Source organism: Pseudoliparis swirei, chromosome 3 (genome assembly GCF_029220125.1).
Source record: "Pseudoliparis swirei isolate HS2019 ecotype Mariana Trench chromosome 3, NWPU_hadal_v1, whole genome shotgun sequence".
NCBI classification, from domain to species: Eukaryota; Metazoa; Chordata; class Actinopteri; order Perciformes; family Liparidae; genus Pseudoliparis; species Pseudoliparis swirei.
This window is the reverse complement of record NC_079390.1, coordinates 12,031,625-12,056,937: the sequence shown is the minus strand read 5'-3', so window position 1 is coordinate 12,056,937 and position 25,313 is coordinate 12,031,625. Positions and strand designations below refer to the sequence as shown.

At 42.8% G+C, this 25,313-nt stretch overlaps 1 protein-coding gene across 1 annotated transcript; it reads right to left on the bottom strand.

Moving 5' to 3' along the window:
• Window positions 1-11,021: 11,021 nt before the first annotated feature.
• Window positions 11,022-22,859, bottom strand: kif4 (kinesin family member 4). Its single transcript, XM_056407138.1, has 31 exons — window positions 22,744-22,859; window positions 21,604-21,743; window positions 21,321-21,435; window positions 20,994-21,184; window positions 20,779-20,868; window positions 20,434-20,600; window positions 19,817-19,911; window positions 19,546-19,665; window positions 19,034-19,209; window positions 18,789-18,850; window positions 18,111-18,243; window positions 17,840-17,898; window positions 17,620-17,725; window positions 17,430-17,525; window positions 16,936-17,115; window positions 16,552-16,655; window positions 16,260-16,404; window positions 15,825-15,935; window positions 15,606-15,689; window positions 15,398-15,499; window positions 15,121-15,276; window positions 14,927-15,024; window positions 14,605-14,734; window positions 14,318-14,488; window positions 14,097-14,216; window positions 13,898-13,975; window positions 13,207-13,308; window positions 12,751-12,918; window positions 12,358-12,483; window positions 11,734-11,850; window positions 11,022-11,620 (listed from the first exon to the last, which is right to left on the bottom strand). Exons 2-31 carry the CDS (start codon window positions 21,724-21,726, stop codon window positions 11,402-11,404), a joined length of 3,744 nt encoding a protein of 1,247 aa, XP_056263113.1. The 5' UTR covers window positions 21,727-21,743; window positions 22,744-22,859; the 3' UTR covers window positions 11,022-11,401.
• Window positions 22,860-25,313: the final 2,454 nt, after the last annotated feature.

The following is a 25,313-nucleotide window of genomic DNA, read 5'->3' as shown; positions in this document are numbered from 1 at the left end:
ATTTAAATGTTGGGGATGAGGATTACAGCTGATAACAACCCTGCCCAAATGTGATGTCGCAAAAGTATGTAGCGCCCCCCTCTGGTACCCCTCAGCTAAACTCTGGTTGCTCGGTCAGCACTGTTGGCCTTACCGTTAGCCAGCTCAGCCGTTGCCACGTGTGGAGGCAACAGACGGGCTATGAATTTGGTACCGAGCACCTTAAAGATAATTGTGTAAACATGCTAATTTGGGATTTTAATTAAAGACACTCTAGATCAAGTATTAAATCAATTTCCATGTTGACAAATTGTAATTTGTCAGTTTTTATAATGTTCTTTACAACACGATCAGTTTCATTTGTAATTATTTTTAGATCTAATGCCCGCAAAATGTCAAATAGACTGCATCAACATAATTACATTAGCTTAACGTTCTGGTGTCTCAATCCCGTTAAAACAATTTTGAGTTGCAAGAATAAAAGTGAATAATATTCGTCCACTGACCAACAGAGGACGCATGACAGACTCATCCATTCATGAAGTAACACATTCAGATTTTAATAATTGTAACACAATTGACACACGTAAAAAGCCACACACCAAAAACGCGTCGTTCATACACTCTGTCGGCATTCAGGGGGACGAACACAGCAGTGGCCTACAGAACTGACAGGCAGATGTTACAACCACTGGCTGTCAATTCATAGGTCATCGCCTTGTGACCCATCGCCCCTCGGCCCCCGGGTCCAGCTCGTTGGTGTTGCGCTGGGCGTCTCTCCGCAGGTAACAACACCTCCACTGGAACAGACAGAGCTTCCACATGGAGTTGCTGTTACATCCAGCGAGCACCAGAAGAAGCCTCCGCCTGCACTCCGGAAGCTCTCCAGGTCGCTCCCGTTACAGATGGATGAACCTCCAACGACACCTCCAGTGTTTGGAAATACCTGGGATGAGAGAGAACGAGAAGAAAAGGAGCAAGAGGTTAACTCAGGATTCGGACGTGGAGGCAGTTGCTTCAGTGCGAGTGGAGTCCCCCCTTGCGAGTGACTTTGACCCGGCAATTTCCTCCGCCCAGTTTTATTGCCTCAAGTCGACGGCACACTCCTCCAACAGCGCGGCCAAAGGGCCAAGGCCTCTGTAGATAACACCCATTTTATGGCCGCCGTCAACATGAGGGCTCTTTTCAATATGTGAATATCTAGGTGTGTCTGACCTATGTACCCGCGAGCTCTGCATTTCCTGCTTCCACTGACATTTGTCCTCATAATTACGAAAAGATTGGCCTCATAGTTTTCCAATACGCAATCAGTTTGAACCTCATCGAGTTACTTTTCCAATCTTGGGATGCGTTGGGTTCTTGTTCAACCGGCCTCGTTCAGCTTACGGTGATATCTCTGTTAGACTTTGCCTCGCAATAAAACTCTGACCGGAAGAAAGACAACAGAACAAAAAAGCAATTAAATGACTTGCAGCTCTGTTGGCCATCTCTGCTTGCATTTTGTTTCTTTTTATACTGTTGAATAGACCAATCGCACGGCATCCATCGCTCCTCCAATGTCATAGACATAGACATTAATCAGAAAAATACTACAATTACATCAACTTTGTTTTATTAAATTTTTCTAATATATATATATCTATTTTAATTAAACGAAGAATCAGAAAGTCAAGATCTTCAGCAAACTGAAGGAGACAGACTTTGTCTCAAAATATATAATGTAGCTTGAAACATAGACGTTTGAATGAAGTAACATGCAATACAGTGAAAATATGTCTATTTTCTGGTGTACCACTTACTTTTGTCCGGTATTGATTAAAAGGGAAAAAATGGTTTTCTCGTTGTGTATTGTTTAAATACTAAAAATGTTCAGGCAGAGAGCTGTACTCACCTCGAGGCCAAAGGTTCTCAAGAGCCACAGGGGCGTCAGGACACAGGGAGCCGGGGGCCAGAGCAGCAGAGGGTTCAAGCGGAAAAGAAGGAACAGAGCGGACAAGAGCGAGGCAGGCGGAGACACGGAGGAGGGAGACCGGCGGCGAACAGCTGCCAGAGGAGGCTAGATGTCGGTGCAGACGGCAACAAAGACGGAGAAGCAATGGCAGCGAGGCCGAGCAGCCAGTTTAAGGGATCGGGAGTTGGGTGGAGGTTAATTATTACACCTGCAGTCAATATTTAACAGGCCCAGCGCCCTGCCCCTCAGTCCAACATCCTGATTCCACGCCGACTGACACGGAGGGTAGGGCCAGCGGCAGGCACATCTCTTTTGTCCCCTGCATGAAATATGTATTCAAGGCCTGCAGAAAAAACCAGTTCACTCTGTGCTTTATGTCTTACCTGTGGTTGTGATCTACCGGGTCATAACTCACAAGACTTTATCCACATTAATTGATATTGGTAATGCAGAAGAAAAGGGCCTTCTCTTATCAAACTGTAAAAGTCAAGGCAAAATTAGTTGAACGGGAACTCTGCAGTTTGTGCCCAACACAATGATGCCCTGTAGTATCAGCACGTGAGCCCAATCTACATTTACGGTTGCGTTTCCCACACAAACACACACACACACCTACGCACAATTACCGGAACAAGCCAATATGAAACTCAGGGCTGCGAGAGATTGGGAGAGGAGGAGGGAGCAGAGTGCAGTTTTTGATGCATGCCGATGATACAAAATATCACAAATAATCATAGTCAGTGTACAGAAAGCTGACTCTTAAATTATTAAATGTAGGAAGTTATGATAAGTGAACCTGAATGATAAACTCCACCAGATGCGTAATTCTTTAACTTTAGGGCACTCATGACATGTGACACAACCCACTGGTAGTAAACTGTTGAACAATACTGGTTTAAAGGATCTCTTAACATCAGAGGGTTATATTTATATTATATATATGAAGACCCAGAAAACCCCCCGGATATAAAGACCCAGAAATCCATATATATAACTATATATAACTATATATATATATATATATATAAGATAACATATAACATCTTCTTTATCATCACTATATATATTATATATATATATATACAATATATATAGTTATAGTTATGATAAAGAAGATGTTATCTGTTATCTTATATATATATATATTATGTATCCTGGTTTATGTTTATATATATATATACAATATATATATATATACTGTATATAAGATAACAGATAACATCTTCTTTATCATAACCATAACTATATATATTATAAGTATATATATATATATATGGTTTTCTGGGTCTGCCTTTATTACTATTCCAACATCTTCCTTCCCTGATAAAGGAGATGTTATCTGACCTAACAAGGGCAAAAGTGATATGAACAGAGTCATAATGAAACAGAATGCATATTAGCAGGTTAGGCTGTTGTCCTCATGTGGGCTCGGTGTTTCCTCATGAGAATCACAGTTTTGAGGTCTTCACGATGCGACTGCTTCACAAACTCCTCTAACGTAGTTAAAGATAATTCATAGATTGGGAAATATGGACATCTTCCTTCAAAGTTACAGCTTTCCCCCCACGTTCGGCCTCCTCCTTTATTCATATACTCGGGCTATCTTATCTCAGAAGTTCAAGTGGTGGGTATGCCTGAGTGCAGAGTCCAGTGTCTCAGAGACAGAATATGTGCACAGCATTAATCCGTCATACAGATAAAAGCCCTTTGTTGCTCCTTTGAATCTGCGCTGCCTAAGGTCATCATCATTTCTGCTGCACTTTGGATCAGATAACATAAATCTGCTGAGCATTAAATTATCTCATGCACGAGGACACGTGCACAGCCCAAATCTCATAAAAGTGATTGACTCTATTATGTTGTTCTTTTAATGGGCTTATTTTGCGGTTAAAACTGTGTCCAGCTTCGGTGTATTATTTCCCCTTTCATTTGTTTTGTCTATAAATCTAGTGGCGAGTTTTGATGAGATGGACACTCACAAGAAGCGACCCCCTGCCCCCTATTTCCCCTTCAACATATGATCCTTTACTTTTTACTTCACAGTTTTACTGGACTTTGGTCCAGTCATGCTAAACTTCCCAGAGAAGCTGAAATCAAAAGAAAAAGCAGTAATGTTTGTCTTGATGGATATGACCGAGTCAAACATTACATAACATTACATGTCATTTGGCTGACGCTTTTATCCAAAGCGACTTACAATACTGTTACATTCATTCACTGTAGACGCAGCTACAGGGAGCAACTCAGGGTTAAGTGTCTTGCTCAAGGACACATCGACTAGGGCGGGGATTGAACCTCCAACCCCCTGATTGAAAGACGGAGCTGCTACCCACTCACCCATAGTCGCCCCAAACATGTGACAGTACAATTAATTCCTCTCTTCATGCTACTTCAAACACATTTCCCCGTCACACAGCCAGGGGTCAGATAAATAATGTTTCCTACGTAAAGAGCAACAAATATATTTTTTATTTATTTACATTAAATCCAGAGAAATGCATAAGTCCTAACATCACATTGGAGTAATCCACCTGCAGTTTCTTTATATTTTCATGTTAGCACCAGTATAAAAACAAGAAGACACAATTAAAGGGAATGCTATGTGCTGAGGTGTATTGTGCAGTATGTGTGGTTGTAATGTACTTTAGTGAAGGTCGCTTTGTTTGTGTGTTTCTTTTCACATTTACTCCTGTGGAGGCACTTTGTTGAGACAATGTGTTCTGTGTCATGTCGTGTGCGCAGCATTTGAGTCCAAGACTGATTTCCCTGTGGGGCCCATAAAGATCGTATCATGAAGCCTGGTCACGGGCTCCGGGGCGTACGGCACAACTGGAGCTGCGATCTCGGAGTGCCACCGCACATAATAATAATAATAATAATCATTTATTTTATATAGCGCTTCTCTAGACACCCGAAGTCGCTTTACAGTTCATAGTCCAGTCGTCATACACACACACAGTCATACCGGTGGTGGTCAGCTACATCAGTAGCCACAACTGCCCTGGGGCAGACTGACGGAAGCGTGGCAGCCAATCAGCGCCTACGGCCCTCCGACCAACACCAACAATCATTCACAGGCTGCGGGGCATGTCTTTATGATGGTGGGGGAAACCGGAGTACCCGGAGGAAACCCACGCAGCCACGAGGAGAACATGCAAACTCCACAAAGAAAGGACCTGGGACGACCGGGATTCAAACCCAGAGCCTTCTTGCTGTGAGGCGACAGTGCTCACCACTGAGCCACCGTGCTGCCCCACATGGTGCTAAAAAATAAAAAGGCGGTGTCCTCTAAAATCCTCTTTAGTTGCCCTCTGGACTCACAGAGCTCTTCTTTGGGTACTCATAAATAAACTGACCGTCACTCTGATGAACACTTTACAGACACTTTCTTTCTGCACTAACATCCCCATGCAGGGTCACTGTTGTTGTTTTTATATTGTACATACATGTCGCTATTCTGTTGTCTTCAATGTCTTTTTTAATATATATCCTGTTATTATAAATTTGTAAATTACATGTAGGCCTATGTGCGACAAGAGTGTGAGTGTAACCGGAGTCATATTACATGTATGTCCACACTTACATGGCAATAAAGCTGATTCGAGTCAACGGACTGGGATGTGTTGTGTGGACCGCATGGGGAGGACATCAACAGGATGACCGACTGCATCACGGAATACATCAAGTTCTGTGAACACACCACCATCCCATCACGGACTGTGCGCTGCTTCCCCAACAACAAGCCCTGGATCACCAGGGACCTGAAGGCGCTTCTTAACAAGAAGAAAGCTGCTTTCAGGTCTGGAGACAGGGATGAGCTGAGGAGAGTCCAGCGCAACCTAAAGGTGAAGCTCAGGGAGGGCAAGGACTCCTACAGGAGGAAGCTGGAGGCCAAACTCCAGCTGAACAACACAAAGGAGGTGTGGACTGGGATGAAGCAGATAACTGGCTTCAAGGTGGGAGGAGACAGCCAGGGGGCTCCCTGGAGAGGGCCAACGAGCTGAACTGTTTCTTCAATAGGTTCAGTTCACAGCCCTCTCCTGTCTCCTCCACACATCACACCTCCCAAACACCTCCCCCTCTGTCCCCCCTGCTGAGCTGCACATCCACCGAGCCCTCAATAACAATGGGCTCCTCCACCCTCCCCTCTCTCTGTCACGACTTACCAGGTGAGAAGACAGCTGGAGAAACTACACCAGCGCAGAGCTGAAGGTCCTGATGGCATCAGCCCCAGGGTCCTAAAGACCTCGCCACCCAGCTGTCTGGTGTCCTGCCGGGCCTCTTCAACCTCAGTCTGAGGCTGGGGGAAGTCCCGGTGCTGTGGAAGGCGTCGTGCCTGGTCCCTGTCCCAAAGAAGTCAGCACCATCTGGCCTCAACGACTACCGTCCGGTCGCCTCACCTCCCATGTGATGAAGGTGCTGGAGAGGCTGGTCTTGGCCCACCTCCGGCCGCAGGTGAAATCGTCGCTGGACCCTCTGCAATTTGCTTACCAGCCTCATGTGGGAGTGGACGGCGCCATCATCTACCTGCTGCAACGAGCTCAGTCGCACCTGGATGGAACCGGTGTCTCTGTGAGAGTCACTTTCTTTGACTTCTCCAGTGCATTTAACACCATCCAGCCACTGCTGCTGAGTGAGAAGCTGCGGGTGGTCGGTGTGGACGTCCACCATCTCCTGGATCACTGATTACCTCACAGGCAGACCACAGTTTGTCAGAATGGGCGTGTGCTGTCTGGAACGGTGGTCAGTGATGTTGGAGCCCCACAGGGAACTGTTCTGTCTCCCTTCCTCTTCACCCTGTACACCAGTGACTTCCAGTACAACACGGAGTCATGCCATCTGCAGAAGTACTCTGATGATTCTGCAGTGGTCGGGTGTATTAGGGATGGACGGGAGGAGGAGTACAGGGCAGTGGTGAGTGACTTTGTAAAGTGGGCGATGAGAACCACCTGCGGCTGAGCGTGGCCAAGACCAGAGAGATGGTGGTGGACTTCAGGAGGAGCGACAGCTCCTCCACCTCTGAGTGTCCTGGGAGTGGACGTGGACATGGTGGAGGAGTACAAGTACCTGGGCGTCTCCATCGACAGCCGACTGAACTGGAAGGCCAACATCAACGCTGTGTACAAGAAGGGGATGAGTCGACTCTTTTTCCTGAGAAAGCTTGATCCTTCAACGTGTGCAGCAAGATGCTGGAGTTATTCTACCAGTCGGTTGTGGCCAGTGTGCTGCACTTTGCCATTGTCTGCTGGGGAGCAGCATCGGGCCGGTGACACCAGCCGTCTTAACAAACTGGTGAGGAAGGCTGGCTCCATCATCGGCTGCCAGCTGGAGCACCTGGAACAGGTGGTGGAGAGGAGGCGTTGAAGAAACTTGTGTCCATATTGGACAACCCGGACCACCCTCTCCACCCCCTCCTACACGGACAGAGGAGGACTTTCTCCAGCCGTCTCCTCACGCTCCGCTGCCACAAGGACAGATACAGGAGAACATTCCTGCCGCGGCTATGAGGCTCTATAACAGATCACCTCTTGCCAGATCATAGTGCAATAACTACAACAATAACTGAATACTTACACTATGTTGATCTGCACTTCACACATCTCATTTGTTTGCACTACACACATACACACATTTCATTTCATTTGCTCTGCACTCATACACACACTTTGCTTTTTGCACTCTGTCTATATTTAATATTTTTGTATTTGATTTGTCAGTGTTGTTGTGTTGTGTATGCATGTGTGTTGTATATTTACATATATATTTTGTTTTGTATTTTACTTTTATTTTACTTGTATACTTCTATATCTTTCATCCCTGTTTCTTATATTTTGTGTTTTGTTTTTATTCTTGTGTGTTGCTGCTACTGTCACGACAAATTTCCCCTTGGGGATTAATAAAGTATATATCTATCTATCTATCTATCTATTCTGATTCTGATCCAACAACCTTTTGACCTTAAACCTGTATTCGTTCTACTTGCCACGAGGGGGCGACTCCTCTGGTCGCAGTTGTGTAGAAGTCAAGGACAAAATGACACTACTTCTCAGGAAACAGTGCAGATGTTAATTTAGGGTCTTAAATTGCAGGTTTCAAGTCCTCTTCCACATGATGTTCATTCAGTAGACGACGGCCCCGTTCGCAGGTCTCTACCAAAGAGTCGTCCGTGTTTTCATTGTACAACTTTAAAATTCACCATGCTTTTTCCAGTTCATAAAAGTTCATCGGAACATTTTGGTTGCTTAAAAAAATGTCTTGATCAGCGTTTGGTTGTACTTAGCTCCGCCCTCTCTTGTCACTTCTGGTTACAGTCTCCTTCTTGCATCCACTCGATGCTTTAGGCAAGTGCCAGCCGGACTTTACTGCCCATGTGACGATGTGTTGTATGTATGATGTTAATCTCCTTTTTTAATTCTTCTAGCTACAGATATGGAGGATTGCCAGATAATCCATGTAATTATATCTGAGTGTTGAGCTTCGTGAGAAACTTTCATTGGAATGAACAGGACGCTGTCTCCAACCTAATCATTCTCTTTACTCGCCCACGGGACATTTCTTCTCTTCCTGCTCTGGAGTGGGCGGGTCTCAGTTGGAAAAAGGTGTTGTGCACGTACGTCTTTGCACCAATCAGGATGAAGCAATATTTAAATCAAACCTGGTGACTTTTGGCTTGTTTGATCGCTGGCAATCTGATCAAGCCACACCTGCACATTCCTGGTGACACAGATATGACACCTTAAGATGAGGTTCAACGATTTTCAGCTGCTTTTAAAATATCTTTATCGGGCCTTTAGCGTGGACCTCAAGTATTTGTGTCGGGCCCCATCTTGGATTCACACATCTGGCCACATCCTATTCAGCCTGCAGGCCCCCTCGTTTTTTCCCCCGACTGGATCAACTCTAATGTGTCCTTCTGTACACATGGCATCTATTACACCTGTCCATCCTGGAGAGGGATCCTCCTCTGTTGCTCTCCTGGAGGGTTCTTCCCTTTTCTCCCTGTGAAAGGGTTGTTTGGGAGTTTTACCTGATCTGATGTGAGGTTCTGGGACAGGGAAGTCGATGTGTAGGCCTACAAATTCATTGTAAAGCCCTCTGAGGCAAATTTGTAATTTGTGAGAATGGACAATTCAAAATAAACTGAATTGAATTAACTTGTGTCATTGTTCAACTAATCATTAGCCACGTGGTCCTCAATGAGCACAAGAGACGTGCACATAAAGATGAAGAGCTTGTCATGGAGATAGAAGCAAGAACAAGCTAACGGGCTAAAGGGCCGTAGCCGCTGAGTCTATGCACTGATGCTACAGCAACGCCCGTATTCTGCCCTCTGTCGCCCCCTGTCGGTGACCAGGATGCACTGCAGCAGCAGCAGCACGAGGCCTCTGGCCCAGTGGCAGCTCCTGAGCTGTCGACCAAATGTTCATCGTAGAAAGAAACTCCACGGCCGAGAGCACAGATCCATCACGACTAATAATATTGCAAGTTGTTTCGATGTTCTCCCATGTCTTGTCTTCTAGTAACGAGATCTGTATGAGGGAAAGGATTTGTCACAAGAGGTCATCTTAAATGGGGAGAGGCTGCAAGTATGCAACCAATCGACATATTGCATAACTCACATGCGATAGGAAGGCACACAAAAACTAAACATCAATTCACTATGGCAATCAGCAATATCGTATTTGGAGCTAGAAAAGCTAATGTGCAGCAAAAAGCTTCCACTTTAAATTGGAAAATCTAATCTAGTCTGTAAAACTCATGCACAAAATGCATTTGCATGAAGACGCTTTCCAAATATTGCAAGTAATATTTGTAGTTTGCTTCATATACATCAATGGGAAATGACAAGATTGGCATTCAATGAATTTTCCACTGTTTTGAATGTCGAGCTCCACTGTGCATGTGATGGACTCGGCTTCCACGACCTTTCTTCCCTAAACTCTAAAATCCTAAACGAAGCCCTCGCCTCCTCAGCTCTCCTGGCTGAATGATTTGATTCTCCTCAAAAGGAAGCCTCCTTTCATGTGCCATCCATCCCACTGTCAGAGATCATCTGATGAATATCTTCTGGATTCATGAACAGCACATTCATAACCCAGTTACAGCTGCTGCCAGTATTCAATCATGTGCTCTTTATATATTTGCAACGTCCCACCAGTTTAGTCCCACTCAGCCTCCCAGCAGGAACCATCAGACCAAGCTCTCATTACCAGCTGCTGCTTTCACAGTAGAAGATGAGATTGGATTTGATAGCACCGTTTACGTCTCGGGGTCGTTGGCGACATGAGAAGCTCCGCTGCATGAAAGCGGTCGTCTGAGCCACCAGTGGGGGAGGAAGTTCGTGTCAGACACGGAGAACTCAGGCCGACAAGTCAGAAGCAAGTCAGTCATCAAATGAAAAGCTGGAACAGTTACACGTTTGCTGGTTTTGCTTAATAAAAAGACAATTTATTGGTGTCACCATTTTATTCATCAAATTCAAAAAATTTAAAACCCATAAAGGATGCTCAAAATGAAATTGGGACTACTGATCATGAGTCAGGAAATACTGATGTCATCTGCTCATACTTTGGCCTCTAGGAAATCTCCCAGAAAACATTTGAAACTAACTGAAGCTTCTGTTTCAGACTCAAAGCGTATGAAACAGATCCAGGGCACTGAATGTGGTCACATGATCTAAAGTCATTCAGACACATCCGGCTTTTCAGGCCTTGTGGAAATGGATGAAAAGAAAAAGTCAATGCAGTGAACAAGGAGCAGCAGGAGGAAAACGGCAACAAACAAAAAACGATATGATTTCCCTATTTTTTTTTCTTTTATTTTGTTCATTAAAACAGTTACAGGATTTATGGGAAAGAAGTGTGTCAAGTTCTAAAATTACTCAGTAAAATGCTAAAAGTACAAATTGAGATTAGCATAATATTGTGGGTTTAGTTTAGGATTTAATATTTCCCACCATAAATGAACTGCAGCGAAGAGACAAAGTAAAACATTAATCATGACAGACTAAAGAATGAAATAAATTATTCCATCAACTTATGACAGATGTTAAACACTAGTACACATTGAGAAAAAGAAATTATTTTAAAAATAAGATTTGACTGCAAGACTTTATTCAGCTCAGACGGTAAACGCAGTGAAAAAACCCTAAAAGGTTGCTCCCCAAGACGCGGTGTGGAAACGACAATTTTACAAATAAGCAAAGTCTATTTAGCCTTCCGATATAAGAAATATCATCCAACGTGCTCAACTAAATTATTATGTACAGGCTTCTTGATCATCTCATTGTGAATGCCAGTAAAAGATGTCCATGCTATTCAGTCCTGTTGTTCCCCTCTACAGGAAACACCGTGTCGGAGAATCAACAGCTACCTTCACGTTACAATACAAGACATTTAGTCACCTGTAAAAAGCAGACGAGGACACAACGCTTTTAAAAATGCACATATGGACAACTACGGCACAAAAGGACTAAGATTCCTCCTTGATCGGAGTGCATCCGGAGAAAAAGCTGTTCTGAAAACTGGTCAGGAGTCTTTTCTTCTTCTTGAGGAAGCTGATTGTTGTTCTGCCCTTGTCGTCGTCATCCTCCTCTTCCTCCACTTCTTCCTCCTCCTCTGGCACGATCGGTTTCCTTAACAACTTCAGGTCCGCAGTGGCATGCCCCAAGTCTCCGATGTCTTTTAGCGCCTGAAATAGTGCAGATTAGTCTGTTCTGATTACATCCTGCAACGTTCCCATGGCAACAAGCATTGCAGACAACATGCTCATACATCAATATTCTTCAGAAGGAGCCAGCTCACCTTCTTCGTGGGTGTACAGGACGGCGGCTTAAAGAACGTGGTGTTGTCAGAGCTGTCGAACGCGGGATCTTGAAGAGACACAGAGTCTCTGGAGGCGTTTTCTGTCTGACTTACATCCTGAAACGAATAAAAAGTCAAAAGAATTAGGACATTGCGTATGGTTCTTTATTGTATTTTCATATAAGCCTCCAATAACCTCAAGGTGCTCAAGTCAAATCAGTCTAGAAAAGAGAAACACTGTTGTAATAACTGCAAAATTACATTATTGTCGGTTCAACTAGTACCACGTTACTACAGTTTATATATTATTACTTTCTAATGACGGCAACATAGCTAATATTTCCACTCTAGTGATGAAATAAATAAGTTATTACAAATAGTCCAACAATAACATTGGTTTTAAATTATTCTCATGCGCTCTCGTTCTGATGAGCGTTTACTGTATAGAGCCCTTAATACAGGAATATTTGCAGAGTTCAGTGAAGTTAAAACACATCCGACAAAACATGTAAAAAAATCTGCTCTGAAAGAGGAGACACACACACAGACACACACACACAGCACGCCGTTTTTGAACCTACTGATTTGTAAAATGTTATACTTTAAGATATTCCTGTGACTCACCTCAGCAAGCACCTGGTTATCCATATTTCGACATTTCTCGCGATCACACTGGCAGTTCTCCCCGCATGTTAACTTTCCTTTGCGGCAGCGGCACTGCCTATTGCCGCAGCGACCTTTACACGCACACTAGAGAGACACATCAGGAACATTTCTTTACAGGTAAACAAACTATCTTGATCCTAAAAATACCAATAAAGAAATATGTCTCCAGCTTGGCACCGGAAGAGCATTTTTTCCCCCCCAATAAGTTATCGAGTGCGTATTAATAAGTAAGCTTAAATGAGATGACATTTCATTAGCAGGCTGATTTAAAATCGGGGACATAATTTGTTCTCATGATGATCCGTCTGTTGACAGACGACGCACACGATCTTCATCCTAATCTCAGATTACCCCGGTTGCTTTTGGTTTCTTTGAGGTCCTGCGCATCTTCTCCGGTTTCTCCGGGCGCCACTTGTCCGGTTCCCCCTCGTTCTCGTCCTCGCTGGGAGACATCAGCTCTTCGATGTCGATGGTCGTATCCAGCGGCGCTTTCGCTGTGGTGAAGCGCTTCGCTTTAGGCTGGTCGGCCAGGAACACGAAGAAAAGAAGATCAACACACTTTGGACTTTAAAATGAATATCCCTAAAGCGTTCAGAGAATTTTACGTCTCGTCTTTTTGAAAAGAAAAGAGATCTTCCGCAGAATAATTCACGCTACGCTCCGTTTCGGTTAAACTCTGTTCTTGACTAAATCATGTTCAAGGACTATGAAATCGGAAATAATTGACATCCGCCCACATACTTTAGAAACTGAAGTAACCTCGTATGAAAAGAAACAACAAAATGAAGGTAGAATATCTGCGATTACCTTGGGAGGAACATAATCATACGAGTCATTCAGGCTCCTTTCATTGTTGGTCGTCGGCGCGAGGATTTTCTTTCCACTTGTCAGGCGGAGCAGTGAGAGCTTCTGTGGAGAAAAGAACATGGTTGGATTTGAGCCCCACACACACACACACACACACACACACACCAACACCCACACACCCACACACCTGAGGTAAATAGAAATGCAACACTGAAAATGAGGCACATCGTTACGAATGTGTGCCGCTCCCCGGTTAGCGCGTCGTGCCGCAGCCGTGCTCGATGTTATTCAGTTACGGCCGTTGCAAATGATGTGTCAGCTGATCTTTACAATCGACTGAAAGTCAGTTATTTTAACAGCTGACCTGAAGTCAGTTCACTCAGTGTGGTAGAGACCAGTGCAGTGACTCAACTATTTTCAGTGATATACAAGTACCCATCGACCAGTGCAAAGCATTTATGGTTGAGAAGATGTAATCCACAGCGCTGTGCCATCAGTGTCTGATTTAGAAGATATACAATTCAGTTGTATATCTTTATTATTATATTATTAATTAAATAACTATTTTTAAAGGATTGCGAGTGCCTTCACGTACCCCCATTTGAAAACCACTGCACTTGTGCATGGTATTCATCTTTTATAAGACACCTTCACATTAAACAAGATTGTCGGACTAAACGATGAAGCTTACCTCTTTATATTGCTCATTCTGCTGCACCAGTGTCTGGTTCTGCTCACTTAATTCTTGCAGCTTTTCAAGCTCTTCTCCCTGAAACAATGTGACAAATAACCACGATTACCTTTTTGGTTTCTCCTTAAAAAACGAGGGGAAAAAAAGTGTAGAGCCGAATTGTTGATTGAACACTTTTTTTTAGCTCGTGGAGACAAACCTGAACTTTGAGGCGCTGGAGAAGTTCCTTCTCCTTCGAACTCTCCTTGTCCTTCTGTTTCGTCTCATCTGACTTCTCACATATGGCCTTGCTTTGTAGCTGATTAAGGAAGTAATGGACCTGAAACAAAGTGGGAGAAAGAAAAAAAGCATTTAAAGAAGAGAACATAGACCTCTCTAAAAAGATATGCCAATTGGTAAACGAGTAAACGCGATGCGCACCTTCTCCTGATGCCCCTGCTCGAGTTCCACCAGCTGCTGCTGATGCTCCATGTCCATGGTGGACATCACGTTTCTCTCATCATTCATCATCTTCTTTAAATCTTGTAAATTCCCCATCTCCTGTTTGAGCTCGCTCTCCAGCTTGCCACTGGCTGTTTTCGCAGACACCAGCTAAAAAAAAAAAGAAAAAGAGGGAAATATTTAAAGTTTTTCTGGAAACCCAAGCAGCAACAAATGAAGGACTTTTACTAATATAACAGGTGTGAAGTTAAAAAGCATTTGCTGACCTCAGACATGAGGACCTTGACGGCATACTTGGCGTCGACGATGCTCGGGATGCTATCGAGGCGCTGTTTCAAACGGCCCTCGCCGTCAGCCACAAGAACTTTCTGCTGAAGGTCGGCTATCTGGGCGTTCCTGTGAGGATACAAGTCACTCTGCAAATCTTAACAATTCCTGCAACCAGGTACGAAACCAGTCCAGCGTATCCTGTGAGCGATGCTGTGTAGATGAGAAGCATGACGGCTCAGCCCGACCCATTAGAAAGTGGAGTAGAGATTTGAATACAAGCAGTTTAATGCAGTGAACGCGTCGCCTTGTCGGTCTCACCTGAGGACGATCTCCGTCTCCAGATTCTCCACCTGTTTGGTCAAAGGAGTCTCCAGCACCCCCTGGGTCTCCAGCTCGGAGATGATCAGAGTCCGACGCTGCACGGAAGGACACCACGGAGAAAAGGATTTAATCTTCTACTTCATCGGTGCACTGAATGACTCAGTTATTCACAAACGACATTTACATCTCACCCTGATTTTGGCAGCAGGTCGGTCTCCGGCCTCTATCTGCTGTTTGAGGTGGTGGATGTCCTGAGCCAAGACCTTCCGGTCCTCCAGCAGATCGTTGAGGTGGCGCCGGGCCTCCTCTGTGCTCACCATCACCTCCACTTCATTGAGTAGCCATGTCTGATCACATAAATGCAATCAGTTACTCCAGCAACATCCTCGTCGTCTAATCTGGATTCCTTTGGGGTATACATTTAAAACAAGGACAATAATACTGTTCCCTCAAACTAAGTAGTACTACCTTAAGTCTGGCAGCAGATCCCTCGATTCCTCTGTTGCGTTTATCTGAGGCCTCGCTTCGCTTCTGTAGCGCATCTTTCAACCGCTTGTTTGCAGCTGCAGCCTGTGTGTGGGGAGGAAATGATTTCAAATCACATTTCATTCTAAAGGGTCAGACATTTTCTTCATAGTCAACCTGGAGAGAAGGACAACAGACCAGGAGGCCTCACCTCCTCAGTTTTACGACGCAAAACATTGGCTTGTTTCTGGAAATCCCGCTCAAGTTTAAGCAACTCATACTGGCGTTTACGATCCTGTAAAACAGATTCAACAAATAAAAAGTGAGGTTTATGAACCCAAGTAATACCAGATTTAGCTGGAAGATATAATGACTTCATGAGGAACATTTTGATTAAAGAAAATGCCTTGCAGTTAGGAACTCGACGCACCTTCTCCTTCAGCTGCAGCACCTCTCGGTCCTTCTTGCTCTTCCAGTGTCTAAATTTCTCAGAGTCGTCTCTCATCTGCCTCATCAGCTGTGTACGCTGGGTCTTCATGGACTGTGAGAACATGGCGTTACTGTGCGTCTATTTGGCAACCAAAAATCAGCAATACTCTTTGCCAACTGTTTCCATGATAAAGCGAATACTTTTTACATTTCATTTTACCACCTCACAATGTTCTAGATACTCAAATGATTGCATCCAAGGACAACAATATACTGTCATTGCTAATTGGTTTAAATGTTACATTAACAAAGAAAATTAAGTACATTTTTGTCATATTGAAATGGCTTTTCGACACAAGAATGGTCGACTTAGTTCTAACATTTCAGTAACAACAATGTCTTCCCCATTAAATGTGTAATGAGAAACACTGGGCACCTGTATCTCGTGCATGAGGCTGCCAACTTTCTTAACAGAGGACTCCTTGAGTTTCAGCAGTTTGGATTGCTCCAGAAGTTTCTTCTTCATGTCGACCAGATGGCACTCGAGCTCCTGCAGTCTCTTCCTCCGCTGCTCACTCAGCCTGAAAGAAGGTGGTGAACGTCAGATGAAGCAGCAAGTAAAAAAGTAAAGGCTTAAGAGCTTACTGTATTTTTGTGCCAAAACAAATCAGGAATACTTTTACCAAATTCTGAAGCTAGACACAACAACAAAATGAAAGTGTTCATACTTTGCCTGGTTAGTGTCTTTCTTTGCAGACTGAAGTTCAAAAATGAGGCTCTCTTTCTCCTTCAGCAGAGAATCCACCGCGGTTTGAAGAGACTGTACATTTTTCTGTAAGACATTATGTCAAGAAGATTAAAAACTGTTTATTTTGGACCAAAAATAAAATGAAAATATGGCTCATTGTTAGTCTAATCCAAAATAAAGTGCTTGAAAGTAATTACAACTCTCATGGGAACCCAGTCCCACAGGTTATACCGTGGGTGTCGCATTTCACCGCTTATCCTGACTAATGTGTAATAATGTGCATCATAAATGCAACAATTTATCGCAACGTTAATGACACTTAATAAAGCAAAATGCATTAAATTAAATTATTGTGAGTGCCTACCTGGTGCTCCGTTTGCATCGGCTCCAGCTGGGTGTCATTCTGGCACATTTTCCTCACAAAATCTTCCTTCAAGTTCAATACTTTGTTGAGCTCGATCAGTTCCTTGGAGAGCTGAGCCTGTCGCAGTGCATGATGGGTAGTCACCTCTGGGGAGTCCTTGGCAGCATTGCCGGTGACATCCTGTTTAATGCGTTAGGTGGGAAACATCTTAATATACATCTGTTTCAGAGACAAACTAAAAAGCTGAACGGACAGACTTTATTGTTTAAACAATAAGTTTGTTCAAGGATAAAAATACGCTACTAGGGTCATTTTCATAGAACATTTAAAAAAAACACACAATCATTATCCTTTCCTTTACAAAATGGGCCCGTTCAGAGTAACGGGAAGGACTACACTGCAGAGTTCTTAATTGTGTAAAGTATATTTACATATAGTATTTGATTTTAATCAACATGTAATGTGAACACCTATGAACCAAAGCGTCAACGTACTGCATCGTCATTTTTACTGCCATTGCCGGACACCTCAGGTCCATCCTCTCCTGCAGCCATAGCGTCGATGGAGGCGGTGATGCCATCACTCTCATTCTTAGGGAAAACAATACATAGTAAACCATATTATTAAGTATTATGAACATCCAATCAACAATGCTGGATTCATAATGCGAGATGATTTCTGTACCTTGAGCTCTAAGATGATGTCTTGCAGGTTCCTCATCACCTCAATGTTCTCCTTCAACTCCTGGTCCTCCAGTGTCTCCAACACCTTCTCGAGGTCCACTGTACATCTGAAATAACGGTTAATAAAGAGTGTGGCTCAGTGGGATAATTGGTCAACAACAAAACAACATAATTGAAAACCAAACAAAGCTTTTAGCGGCTTCATGTCTTGATAAACTCACGCTGCATGGTCCCTCAGTTGCTCCATTCTGCTTTGTAGTTTCTCATTTGTATGCTCCGTCTAGAAAATTAAGCAAACGCAATGTGAGAAACCTGAATGTTGACATTGCAAAACAGTGAAAAGTGAGAGAAACATTAAAAAAGATCAACAACAGACTGGAGATAAAAATGTTCATTTTTTAAAAATGTCAATATTAGTTGTCTTGGCTTGCCCGTTTTTACATCAGCGACTTCGGACGAAGTATGAGGGAATGTTGGTGCAGACTTGCTCACCATAATTATCTTCTCAAACATGAAGGCAGTCTGTCCCGCTGCCTCGCTCAGCTCCCGGCTTAGTTTATTGTTCTCTTCCTGCAGCGTGCGATTCCTTTCCAACAGCTTAGTCACCTTCACCGTCGACTCTGGCCTGTGACAGAGGGACCGGTGTAGCCGTGTGTTAGCACTTTCATCAGTTTAATTTTTTAAAACTCAACTAGGCAGTGTACAGCAGCATGAAAATGGTTTTTAAATGGCAAATTCTGAAATGTGTCAAAGATATACAGTTGTCAACATTTTATAGCCAAAGTACTTCAAAGGAAAAAATTCAAAACAATTAGAAAGCAGGAGTAAAAGGTGCGACATTTAACAGTACGATGAATAAAAGAAAGTTGATGTATTTCGTGGGCGCCATAGATTCCCTGTGACTATGAAGTAGGTGGCATAAAATCGTGCGGGGGGGGGGAGAGAGAGACTGTTTATGAGTATGTATGAGAGGATGCGCAGGGTGGCCTCATCACACCCAGAAGTAGAGAAGAGGAAAAGACAGAATGCCAAAGATCCTGCAGCATCATTATTATTCCCCCCTTGGAGGCCTTTAGTCAGCCCACCACACACTGGGCTTTGCTGTGTTTGATACTTTCTCTGGGTGCATTCATCCCACATCCTGGGTGATTGGAAATAGAAATGTCTTACCCAGAGAGCACTGGAGCGACTCCTCCACGGGCGTGAAGTAACATCACCTGCAGCTCCTGAACCTAAACAAGTAAATAAATCAAGACATTCATTCCATAAAAAAATAAGAAAAGAGGCATGGCGTGTATCATTTATTCATTATTATCACCACTTTATGTCCCATCAATCTTCAACAAAGAATTTGAACTTGTAAACAAGTAACTGAAGTGCATTTAACTTGCAGCAGCATCATCATCTCACAGTACCTGTTGTTTCAAGCGGTTTGTTTCTGCAACTCTTGGGTCAACGTTGACTACGGGTTTGTTTTTAATCTTGCGAGCACGGTCAGCGTATCGCAGCGTGTTGATGGTTTCTTCCATGTTTGAGTCTGCCGGACTGATGCACGCGATCATTAACGTGTGGCTGTTGCCCCCCAGAGAGTCTGATGACAAACCAGAAAGCAATTCACCCAAGTGCTGAGTAAAATCATTCTGCCGTCATTTACTATGCTGAATCGTTGGTCAATTGAACAAGCTGCTGGTTTTGATGTGTATTAACCAGTAATAGGGTCAGATTTGCTTGAGATAAATAAAAAAGCAAAGCTATACACAGATCCTGTTCAGCATTTACCAACATTACACCATCAGTAAAGCAGAATGAAAGACTTTCCATGAGACAATAAAAGCCAAGAGAAGCAGCTTTGATTTACTCGTGTTTGGAGGTCCTGAAAGGGAAGATGACCACGGAGTAACTTTTGAAAATGTAAATCATAGCTTACTTTGTAGCAGGCGGGTGAGCTTGGAGTCTCTGTAAGGAACAAAGCTACTTTTCTTGCTTTCATCCCCTAAGGCACTGATCACATTACCCAAAGACAAAAGGCCACGATTGATGCTGATGCCTGAAGAGGAAAATGAGCAGCATCAAAACAGTATAGCTGTTATTAAGGGCACTTTTGCAAAAACAAAAAGAGACAACAGTGGTATCACACTACAACATATAGCTTTGGGAGAACCAGACATCGAGTTAACAATTTTTAGATATTAGTTTACCTTCTTTTAAACGATCTCCCTCTGCTTTGGTTTTCTTTTGCCTTTCAGAACCTGCCAGATCCACTAGGTGCAATTTCGAAACAATCGAATCGGCTCTGCAATACAAGATTACACAAATATTAAAATAATCCTTCCCCCCCATTCAAGTTTAAAATAATGTATTTGTACTTCACCCAAATAACATCCAACCATTCCTCTGGGCATCACCATTTAATTAGGGAGGAAAGATAACTTGTCCTCAAACTGGTTCCAATAAATCCAAATCTGATAAAAGAACTAAAAACTCTTAGTAAAAAATTAATCTAAAATTACAAATATTAGGTCTAGAATAAAAGGAACATCCCTAATAGAATATTTACATGTAGTGTTGATCAAAATACATTTGATTATTGCAAAGTATTTAGACTTCCAATAAATCAGACACCCTGTATTTTTGAGAGCGCGCTTTACAATTCTATGTTCTTCGTTGAAGCAATCCAGATGTTCCTTTCTACTTCTCTCCACTAAATATAAACATGTGAATCAAAAGGGATCCACCCAAAGCATTGCAGACTTATTAGATTGTTTAACCGAACACATTACAAAGCGATTGTGTGAGAAGACACCACCACACTGACTTGTCTGTCCCCCTGCGCTGCTCCAGCGTGATGGTGAAGATGGCATGTGAGCGCGAGGAAGCAGCATTCATCGCCGTGGAGGCCACGGTGCGAACTGAATTTCCAACCTCCAGACAACCCACCATCTCTTGGGCAGTGGACACCTGTCTCTCAGTCAAACCCACGATCTGGGAAACAGGATATTTTCAGTTGAAACAAAAGCTTACAGAATAGTATTATTCTACACGACTATACTGATTTATAAAGGTGTCACCAAGGAATAGAATGAGGTTTATCTTTCCATCTATTCTTAGCTTCAAAGAAATGAGAGAGCTGTTCATTCTTGTAAACATGTCAGTCACTTACCTTAATGCCTTCTTTAGGGTCTTCCCTGATGCAGAGGCCTGTTTTATCTTTAGATGGACACAGCAAGTCCAATATATCTTCATTATAGATCTACAATCAAAAAGGAAAAAGGCTTGTTCAAATTATTTAAAGAAAAAAGTATCTGCTGAAAACCAAGGAACCCAATACATTTCTAAATGACATGAAAACAAAGTGTAAACAACATGTCCACCAACCTCCAGGTAAGATACTGCCAACAAGAAATCACAAGCTGACCCCTTCTCCCTCTCCTCAAAGATCCTTCTGATAACTCGTGGAATAACTCCGACTGAACAATCATCTTCTTGAGCTGATGTGTATGTACCTCCCATGGAGAAGGTCTTCCCTGATCCTGTCTGCCCGTATGCAAGAACTGTGGCATGGTAGCCTACAAAATAGACAAATTAGTGACAATGTAAAAATCAAACCACAAATTGTACGTTCCACAATCTGGGGATTAAAAACAAGAAGAGAATTATCGTCCTGAAGTCAATGAATCATTGTGTTAAAAAAGGTACAGCTACCTTTGAAAAGCCCACACAACAAGGGGGACACAATTGTATTGAAGACCTCTTCTTGTTCAGCAGTGGGATCGAATACATAATCATAGGTGAACGCCTTCTCTGTGCCAACAATCACCTGAAAACAAGAATTTAGCTAATGTTACACAGACTATAGCGTAGCTCCATGGCCCTAAAAGAAAACACTGTATATACACACACACACATGGATATATTAGATGTAGTACTAAACATTACACTGAAACAAACAGAAAAAAGATATTTCCCTAAGCTGTTCAGCACAGACCTGCGGTTGTCCAGGCACAAAAGTCAGACAGCACTGACAGCCCTCGTTGGTTTCTTTAGGGACCAATGGGCGGCACCGCAAGGCGACCCTCACTGGGATCCCCTTATCATCCTCATGTGTCATGATGCAAAAATATAAACCTAGGAATAAAAGAAACAGAAACGGTTAACATAATGAAACCAAGCAATAGCGGTCCTGTCATGTGACAGAAAATATTGAAACGTCCTTTCTTTTCAATTCATGACACCACTCAAATGTATAAAGTGTTAATACTGACTGATACTAGTACTGGCAGATGTGGAGATACAGTGACTTCCATTATCAAGATGAGAATGATTTTTCTTTCGGTGCCAACATGAAAGATGAAACGCCGTGTGAACAGAATAGACGTGTATTGCTTGAATACATGAAGAGGATTTAGAAATGAATTGCAGAAACGGTCTAAATGACAATAGTTGCTACTGACCTCATTTGTCAAGACACCGAAACCAGACATGCTTAACAATTATAAACCATGACATCACTATGTTGAATCATACTGTAGTGAACGTATTACGCTGTGGTTGAAAAGTTGAGTGATACATGCATATGTACATTATTTGGATTACATAACATCGCCGTAAAATAACAACAACCACCAGGAAATAAAATTGCACAGACAACACACTGTGAATAAAAAACAAAACCAATGCAGTGTGCGCTTCAGTGGTTGCATTTAGTTAGTGCAAAGTAAACTGACAACCACACTAGACAGGATTTACCAATAAATAACGACGCTTACAGACCATCCTCCGTTCAGACAGATCAAAACCGAGCTGTGTAATAAGCAGGAGTTGTTAAGGAAATATGAGTTTACTAAAAATCCCATTAGCTAGTTAACTGTTAACTGTAACGTTAACGTACCTCACGTTACAGTTGAGGGGAAACAAGCTACCAGCTAACTAAATAGTTAGCGGTCATTGAAGTGTTTTTATTGGATTTAAAACAGGACCGAAGGGCAATGAAGTCTTCAAGCCCGCGGACATGTTGTGACACCGTTGAGTTTGGCGTCAGTCCGCCGTTACCGTGAACCTAGCGAGCAGGCTAGTGTTAACGTTAGTTATGAGCGACACGACGACTTCAACTTTAACTTAACGTTACCTTCACGTCTCCTCCGGTGCCGAAGTTTAGATATCACACAAACGGCATTCGGTGGTTCTAGTTGACAATGGTCAGCATTAATACACAACTCTTCATGCAAGTTTCGACTAACTTGATTAAATATGGTCCTTTGCTTTGAGTTGGGTGTTGATACTGCCCGCCACTTTCAAATAGCGGCTCCTCCTCCTTCTTCTTCTTCTACTCGTGGTTTGATTGCAGAGTCAACGCAACTGCGCAGCGTCACTGCCCTCAACAGGAAAAGAGAAAGACAAAAACAGTATTATTATTATAATACCACGATTAAAAAAAGACCCGGTTTAATCTTTCACCTTGATAATGTTTACTATACAGTAAACATGAAGCATGCGTTCAGCTTCTAATTTGACAGTATTTTCTACTGCTAAATTCAGAGGCTCATTATTGCAATCAAATATAAGGGTGTGATACAGAGAATCGTGAGAACAAGCATCAAAACATGGGGCAAGTACCTGTATGCATGGGACCCAGTTATTGTGTAAGATAGATATGCTATGATGAGAAAAAAAAGGAGAAGTTTTTCATTAAAATAATTAGGAGGATCGAGCACAAAACGGCAGAAAGGAAGCCGGGGAGATGAGTTTTCAGCTCGATGATGGAAAATAGGGAGTGACTCTCTGTTCTGGATGAAAGAGAAAGGCCATTACTGAGAGCCAGAGGGGGGACAACATCTGAGTCCAGATAAAGTGAGAAGGGATTCTGCAGAGAAGAGAGAGCTATAGCAGGAAAAGCACTGCCACAAGACAGAGCATGGACTTGTGTTACATTGCTACTGTTAAGCTGCGTTAGTTGTTTCCAGAAAATTCACCAAAAGATGATTTTCACAATGCTCTGTCACAAAAATGGTTTCTTTATTAGATGATTTATTAATAAACACACACACATAAACAATCTGACGTTTTCACGGTATGGACAGATTATGGGAGTTACATTTCCACATGTCTTGCATCATGTTGCAAATTCTTGTCAGAATGTCTTGAGATGCTGGTCTCTGGCTTGAATATGCATAATATAGATTATTTATCAGCCATTGCTGAGCAGTTGAAACTGCCAAGGTCATAATAATACACACGGTAAAGGGAGAATTCACAAGGCCTTGGAACTCCAGTGAATAGAGATTTGTGCGGAAACATTTATAATGCAGAAGAAATATTATCTCAGCAGGAAACTGGAGAAGTTATCATTGGGTCATGGAAATCGATATACTATAGCCAGTATGTGCCACAGGGAAGTAGAACATCAATTATATTACTGCGCCTCCTGTTTATTTGAATCATCATGAGTATGCTCCCTCTCTGTCTTCAGTCAGCTCCTGTAGACTCGGACGCTAGTGAGTCCTGCTGTTGTGCGAAATTTCACCACAAGGACCAATAGCAACATGCAAGATTATCTCTGCTCCCAAGAATAGAATGGAAGGCGAATGAATGGAACCAACCGGCCTTCTGTCTCCACAGAAATTATTGTGCATGTGGGCACTTTTACCTAAATAGGAAGATTAAAATGACAAGAATAATGCTCTCAGCTCAGCCTATTTGGCTCGTAAAGTCCTCTTGACCTTGAACAGCAGTTCCTCCCCTGATGCTGTAGCTGGAATGGGAGGAAGAGCAGCCTGCTCCCCTCTTTCCTGTTGTACTTTCAAAAGACACTCTGCACGGGGTAGATCACACTGCAATCACCCATGCCTGAAATCCAATGAGTGCATGAATGCTGTTTTAAATAGGATACACTCTCAGCTGCACTAATGTACAAACCAGCGTCACGCTCCACTAAGCTAAACGTTCTGTGATGGTGTGCCATTACATTGGGAAATGTAATGTAAGATAAAAGAAGCGCAATCTATGTAAAGCTTAAATAAATAAGTCTGCTGAGTATCAGCTAATTAGGGTGAATTCAAGTATTTTGGTGTGAAATATACGTTAGAATCCCCCCTTTGCTCAAATTCCACATCAGAGCAAATACAGCAAATCAATAGACGTCCCTCCTTTTCAGTGCTGCATGTGACCACAAAGCTATCATTTTGTTTTGCTTCACGCAAGGATTTTCAAGAGCTTTGCTGTCATTCGTCCGGAAGAGCAAGTTCCTCATTTGCAACACAAATGTAATGACAATTAGTCTGAAACCAGTAAATACAATCCATCAATTATTACATCAGTTGTCCGAATTTATATGTTTTCTTAATTCATGTTCTGCAAACAGGAAACATCCGGGGAAGTCATTCATGCAGGAGAATGATAGTTGCTTCCGCTAAATGTAGCCAATTATGTACTTTGGTCTGCCCAAGGAGGCCTGTTACCCAGCAGATGCTTAGTCAATATCCACAAGAGCTAACATTAATTAGCTGTACATTTTAAAACAGGCCTGAAGCCTCACGCTGAGTAAGCCATGAGGCTCATGCAGTCTGGGTTGCTGTTTCCAGCTCTGGCCTATGATGAACTCAACCATGCACTTGACATTAAGTGGGAATAAAGACAAAGCAAATGGACACTGAATGAACATAAACATATGATTACCATTAAGCACAAGCACAGTTTGGC